This window comes from Etheostoma spectabile, chromosome 19, assembly GCF_008692095.1.
Source record: "Etheostoma spectabile isolate EspeVRDwgs_2016 chromosome 19, UIUC_Espe_1.0, whole genome shotgun sequence".
Taxonomy (NCBI): Eukaryota; Metazoa; Chordata; class Actinopteri; order Perciformes; family Percidae; genus Etheostoma; species Etheostoma spectabile.
The window spans coordinates 15,516,904-15,524,022 of NC_045751.1; the positions used below are offsets into that span (position 1 = coordinate 15,516,904).

General features: G+C 38.1%; 2 protein-coding genes across 3 annotated transcripts in view; one reads left to right on the forward strand and one right to left on the reverse strand.

Annotated features, from left to right (window-relative positions):
* slx1b (SLX1 homolog B, structure-specific endonuclease subunit) overlaps positions 1 to 2,238 on the reverse strand; it is a 4,537-nt gene extending 2,299 nt beyond the window's left edge. Inside the window, exons 1-2 of the mRNA XM_032544757.1 lie at positions 1,777 to 2,238; positions 1,633 to 1,684 (exon numbers count right to left, since the gene is read on the reverse strand). Coding sequence (XP_032400648.1) covers positions 1,633 to 1,684; positions 1,777 to 1,949 — 225 coding nt within the window. The 5' untranslated portion in view covers positions 1,950 to 2,238. The remainder of the gene's footprint in view (positions 1 to 1,632; positions 1,685 to 1,776) is intronic.
* A 262-nt stretch (positions 2,239 to 2,500) lies between these two features.
* zgc:112271 (bolA-like protein 2) lies at positions 2,501 to 5,117 on the forward strand. 2 transcript variants are annotated; one of them, XM_032544761.1, is made up of 4 exons: positions 2,501 to 2,554; positions 2,810 to 2,874; positions 3,713 to 3,810; positions 4,844 to 5,117. In XM_032544761.1, exons 2-4 carry the CDS (start codon positions 2,812 to 2,814, stop codon positions 4,941 to 4,943), a joined length of 261 nt encoding a protein of 86 aa, XP_032400652.1. In that variant the 5' UTR covers positions 2,501 to 2,554; positions 2,810 to 2,811; the 3' UTR covers positions 4,944 to 5,117. The 2 variants fall into 2 exon arrangements, with proteins under 2 accessions (XP_032400652.1, XP_032400651.1); XM_032544760.1 differs by having other exon boundaries at positions 2,510 to 2,613.
* Positions 5,118 to 7,119: the final 2,002 nt, after the last annotated feature.

Sequence of the window (7,119 nt, forward strand, 5' to 3'; positions counted from 1 at the left end):
TAGATTATTCACAGATGAAAGCATACTGGAAAAATCAAGTGCAATAGACTATAGGGATATTTAATACTACATGGAACTGTAGACAGACACCCTTTATTTAGTAGCATGACATATCCAGGTGAGTTGAAGTCTAAAGAGCAACAATAAACCCTAATGAGTCACTGAATCATTGTTTGTAGTGTAGTCTGCAGAATAACCAATTAAAACATCTGCGCCAAAGAGCTTGTGAAACTGAAATTAACTTAATAATGTTCTTTATTTGGTGCTTCTATTGCATCTAAGTGGGAACATGCTACAATTGAGGTTATCTGATATGGCTATTTTGTATCAGTGACAAATAACCTGCTTTGTGTAGAAGCTAAAGTTGGGAATAGGGTCCAGCGGCTGAGGCGGGAGTACAATCCCAATAACAGTAATAGAGCAATGCATCGCCTCTTTTCTGATAAATCATTGCTGTTCAAATGTATCCTTGTATGTATAGGTATGGAGGTTTACAACGTCAAACTCAAAGAATTTCAGAGCGGAGAGATGAGTTGAATTCCTTTTTGAGTAAATATTCCCAGGAACTGTTGATCCATAGATCTAAACTTAAGACCTAACCCTGGAACTAAAGTCCCTTTGTCCATTCCTCTTTTCTCCTGAAGAACCATCAAGATCAGGAAATAAGACAACAACTAACCAAATGGCAGCATTTGAGGAGAAAGATTTTCACACATGAGAAACCAACAACAACACAGACTATTGTGTGTAATATACTGTGAAGTGACTGATGTTTCCAGAGAATGTAATGAATGGATACAGAAGGTGACCAAAAACTCCCCAGTGTTTCTATGCTAGACAATCTGCTGAGTGTTGCTTCAGAACATAACAAAACAATCAGCTAGTAAAGTTTTGATTCGGACGTTTACTTAACGTTAGTCCTCACAACCGCCAATGACTGTCACTAGAAGTAGATTATTAGGGAAACCAACAACACAACTTTGTTTATCCACCAGAGGTGGAATGTAACAAAGTAAAGTAAATTTACTCAAGTTACAAATTAGAAGTACTTGTACTGTACTTGAGTATTTTCATGCCGCTTTCTACTTCCATTCTGCTACATGTCAGAGAGAAATATTGTACTTTTTACTCCACTACATTCATCTGACAGTTATTTTACAAATTAAGATTTTTGAAAACAAAACACATGTAGTTTATACAAAACAGTGTTTTGTTATAATTAAAGTATAAAACAATAAACAACATAATGGCCTACTACAAGTAGGCTACAGCAGAAATAATTAGACCATTAAACACTTAGTTGATTGACAGAACTGTTTTATTTTTTTTAATTTTTATTTTAATACTTTAAGTACATTTTCCTGATGATACTTACATACTTTCACTTAAGTACATTTTCAGTGCAGGACTTTTACTTGTAACAGAGTTGTGTATTTTTTTTTTACAGTGTGGTACTAGTATTTCTACTTAAGTAAAGAATCTGAAAACCTTTTCCACCACTGCTGTCCACGTCCTATTATTGACTCTGTAAGTTGGGGCAGCTGTTTGACCAGGGAGCAACATGCAGCACTTTAAACTCTGCCCTGGTGGCTTCTATTGGCTTTGGAAAATGGCCAAACTCAGAGCACTTACCCGAAGCGCAGCAATATCAGAGGGAAAGCCATGTATGATGAGGACCATCTCCCTGACCAAAACAAGGAATACATGCAGAATGTCACTGAGTATGTAATGACACAATGTCCATCATGTTGTATGGCGCAGTAACGTTGATCATACCACGGTCCTCTTCCACTGGTCCTCTTGGCTCCCCCTCTGTGCCGTCCCGCGTTGTGCTGTCCGATCCTGCGCTCAGGGTTCACAGTGAAGCCGATGTAAATACGGCCTTTAAATTTAAGATTCGTGCAGTACAGCATGTACACGCCAAAGAAGCTTTCTACCTCGACAACCATCGTAAAAGAAATAAGCAGAGTGTTATATAGCTCCTTGATTAAACGACTGCTTCCACGTTAGAGCATGAATGTAACTAGCTAACGTTAAGCAACTACAAGCATAGCGTTAGCTGATTTGTGGTAATGCTGCCATTCTCCATGGCAACATTACTTGTACTATTGTTGGAAGGTAGATATCTTAAACATTTTCACGCCAAGTTACCTATAGCTGACTTTTGACAAACAGCATCTAATCGTTATCGTGTAAACCATAGACGATGTAGGCATTACACGATGTAAACAACGGTCTTAGTAGCCTATAGAAGTGCCCGATAAAATGTGTTTTAAAAGGACTCAATGTGTCACGCTGCGAGGCAAATAAATCGCTCACATCCTAAATTACACCTCACTGATACTGCGACATCTCAAACTGAGTCGTTTCGAAATATATATGTTTGTCTATATGAATCACTATTAACATTTAGTTCGTCTTTCTGTGAGGAGCCCTAAAAATGTGATTCGTTGCTTTAAAAACGTTATCCCGCCCATAATGTGTATTTTCCGCAGCTGATTGGCCATAGTTTCATCGTGCTCTTCGGTCAGTGACGCCCACCCCATCACGGAAGGTGAGTGGAATCAATTAGCGAAAAACAAACACCGTCTAACGTCTGTTACACAACATTTGGTAATGATACAATTCTAAATCAAAACTTCATTTTAAAACTGTGCTGCAACAGTATTTTAAGCGATATGTACATTTAAATAAAACCATAGTACTTCCGGTGTCTGCATGTCCAACCCATGGTCTAACCTCTTTTTAAAATGTAGCCCCACTGCAACTAATATTTAAACACGTTACAATATATGTTTTGTTCACGCAGACATGGCTATTACAGCTGATCACATCAGGGATAAACTTACAAAGGAGCTCGCGGCAGTGCACGTGGTAGGTTTCTGGTTATTATTTGTATTACATGTTCTCCTAGCTTGTATGTATGCTGTAGCTAACTTGCCAAACTCCATTTCACCTTTCAATTGTTAACATGACGTTACTTATCTGCAAAAGTACGAACATGGTAGAAAATAAGACGTTTTAGGCTATATATTTTATAATTATAACTATGTATAGCACATTCACCAGGCCCACTCCACTGGGCAGGTTTATGTTAGCGTGTTAGAAGAGGAGAGACTGACCTAGATAAACAGGCTTTATTCCGGATAGGTGGAATATTTAGGCATTCAGGTTTTCAAATGTATTTCATATATTGTAAGGACCTTCTGCACAAGGGTTAGTTTGAGGTAACCCTATCCCACAGTTTAGAATAGATTGGAATGTGTAAATCTTTTAGAAGGGTCTTACATATAAGGAGTAGTTTGAATGTCCCACAGAAATAGACAGACTGAAATGTGTGAAAACAAGAAGAATATAGAAAAGCAGTTATTCTGATGTTTAGGAGTCACTCTTGGACAGACACTTAAGGGTGTGTGTACAACAGGCGGCTCCTTTGTCATGAAAGTTTGTTCACTGTTTGAAGAAATACTGCAATTAACCTGAAATCATTGGACTCGTCATCTGTTAAAGTCTCCAACATCATTTCCCGATATCAATTCCTATTTAAATAGGCACTGTTCCATTGAGTGTATGCTGATATTTGATGTACATCAGTTATGGCCAACAAATAAAGCACCACTAAATTGAAGGATTTTTGATTGGAGTTTGGTTCAGCTGTGCAATGTGTGGTGCTAAGCAGGCCCGCAGCTAACTTTTATCTTGTCTAATACAGGATGTGGAGGATACATCACCCAACAGATGTGCTGCCAGCTACAAAGTCCTAGTGGTGTCATCCCAGTTCGAGGGCAAACCACTGTTACAGAGACACAGGTATTACACTGTACTACTATCGCATAATGCATGTCTGCAGTGTGGGTTGATCTCAGGTTTATCGGTTTAGTTCAAAAGATGTTCCAAGTTCGGGCAGACCAACCAGACAGAAATAATACCAAGATATTTAAAGAAATGTTAATTTGCAAATAGAGTGATTTCTGATAGAAAGTCACACAGTAAATTATCAAACTGATAAGGTTTTTATTTCTGGTTTTATTAACTTGGAACACATAATTGTATTAAAATAGCTTATTATAAAATAATTTATGATATAGCAGCTATGCTACATGATGACATCCCTTAAGATTTGTGTAAACACACACATAATGATTATATCGGGTTGTGAAATCCCAGTCTGTAATTGAGCTTAACAAAACCACTAAATCAGTGCCAACACGGCACATCGTCACATATAAACACAAATATCATGAGATCCTGTAGCTCCAGTACAGCACATTGCCCAGTAAATACAGTATTTTATAACGTCTTAAAATCCCAGGAAAGCATTAACTCCAGCGCTGCGTGAGTTGAGCCAGCCCTTTGCCAGGTCAACAGTTGTGAAATCAGAACCAAACACCCCACAAAATCTCATGATTCTGTCCTCGCTTGTCTCTGTTCTGATTGAAGGCAGTCAACCCTATAGGCCAAATCCTACAGGTAACTTATTTTTGTATAGTAATAACAACTGATAATTAAAGGTTCACTATGTGGCTCCCAAAAGATCTGAATTTACCCAAAGCTTAAGGTGTATCAGTGCCCACATGCTGTGTTTCCTTTAAATGGCGAAGGCTCTGTATGTCTATTAGGATAATGCTGTATAAATGTGACTGGGGAAAACAAAACTCATCCAGTGTGCAGAAGAGCGGTACTCATACGGCAGTTACTGCACCAAAGCCAAAGTTTGATTTAAGTAAAAGTCTGTCACGAATGCACACTACCAACATGAGAACAAGATGGCTCCTGGACGTAAAGGGTTCCTTTGACTGTTGTACATACAACTGCCCAATCCTAACCTGTTGTGTGTTAACAGGATGGTGAATACGTGCCTAGCTGAGGAGCTGAAAGAGATCCATGCTTTTGAACAGAAGACCCTAACACCAGAACAGTGGGAGAAACAGAAATCACAATGACACACACACACACACACACACCTTATATCACACTCACATCAGTTTTAAATTATTACTATAAAACAGGCCTTATGCTCTGATATGTAGAAAGAATACAAGTGCTCTCTGTACATCAGCAGTATTGATATAAAGCAACGGAATGTTCTGGCGGCAATAAAACACTTTAATGATGTATTTTGTCTTTGTTTCCTGTAAGTCATTTTATTTTTTAATTGTTAATCAATCCAATCCAATCCACTTTATTTATATAACACGATTTTAACAAACACAAGGTTTCCAAAGTGCTGCACAAAAAGATAATACAGAATAAATAGATAACACATTAAAAGCACAATAATATATATATATATATATATATATATATATATATATTTTAACAAACACAAGGTTTCCAAATATATATATATATATATATATATATATGTGAATTGAACTGAATTGAAAATTCAAGTTTTTCTTTTCAAATGTTCCACCAGAACAAGTTCCTTCCCGGGACTATTTTGAAAAGCCACTGTTGCTGCGTCCGGAGCTTAGAGTGGCCCAAGATGATTGGTCTGGCAGTGCCAGACTACTATGTGTATAACAGATGAACAGATCTGTAATCAAGTGAACAACATATAAAGAATGGGCATTGAATAAAAATGAGATGAATACATTTAAAATAATAAACACCGCAGAGCACAATATGTCTATTCTCCAGTGCACATGCATTGTGTGTGTGTGTGTGTGTGTGTGTGTGTTGAAGTCTCACACAATCCACAGAGGGCTCACGAAGTGTTAATAAAACCAGGCAGACCCCTGCCTGCTTTTCAGGCTCAAACATTACAGCCATGTGCTTTGATCAGGCAAACACACATTAGCCGTGTGTGTTTGTGGACATGTGTTTCTCTCCTCTGGGGATCAATAACAGATACAGCAGAATAGTGGGAAAAATATAAATATCAAAAATATATCAAAAATGTCTTTTGTTTAAGAACATTCCGTGCATAGTTTTTTACATAACAGTACATAATAACATAAAATGCGTGTGTGTGTTTCATGACATCTACATTTTACAGAGCATTGGGCATCCATCTAAGCAAGCGAGAGTGTGTTCACAGTGTTGACTGGCTGAAATCCATCTGACTTGTGTTTGTGACTACGCCATTAATAAGCACGTATTCCAACTAAAACGGACTATGGAATTGGAGTACCTTTTTTATGGAATGTCATGATAGGTATTCTTTTGAAAAGAAAAGCCAGCCAGGCAAGCAAAAGGTGTAGAGGCGTGCGGGCAAAAGAGTTCCAAAAACACTCAGAAAACTGAAGACTGGGAAATCCCAAACACAATGAATGGCAAGACTTCAAAAGCAACAAACACAATGATCTGCTAGCAAACAAAGGAAGCACAGAGACTGACTGCACGAGGTAACGGGGATAGCAACGAGGGACAGGTGACATGAGGGCTGATGGACAGGTGAGACACATCACAAAGGCAGGAAAATAAATACAAGGCAAAAAGTAAAACAAGACACAGGAGAAATAGACAGTACAAAGTAAAACAGGAAACTGAAGCATGAAAACACACAAGTATGGAACTAGGAAACCAAAACACACAACAAACATGGGTAAAACCACAGCCATGACAAAACTTGGTGGAATTATGTTCACTGTAGGAGAAAACATGTTTCACTTGTCATACCTTTGAGTGAGTCATGTAGATAAAGAAGTATCTTCTTGTTGTGTTTGACACGTTCAGGTGTCAACATATCATTTACATCCCCAGATTTATAGTGTGGCTGAATGCTAATTCAACTGATTGCTAATTTGATTTTATCCTTCAGTGAACCGGAGACAGAAACAGAGTGAGAGCATCAAGTGTGTAAGGATTACTTCCACCACTTACCCTCCACAGGCCCGATAATGGAAGAGCCAACATGGGGGAGAGTGGGTGCCTTTGTCTGGGTGGAATGGGATTGAGTTTATTCACTGATCAAGAGAGCTTGTCTCTTTTTTAGAGCAAGAGAATATGACATTAACCTTGTAATTTACACCATGGCAGTTTTCTCTTGAGAGCTGTGAGTAACAAAAAGAGAAACAAAACCGAGGCTGTGTCTCAAACTGCCTTCTTGCACATTTCAAACACTTTTTAAGCATATAGTGTAGATAACGCAAAAAGTCATTACACTGAAAGCAC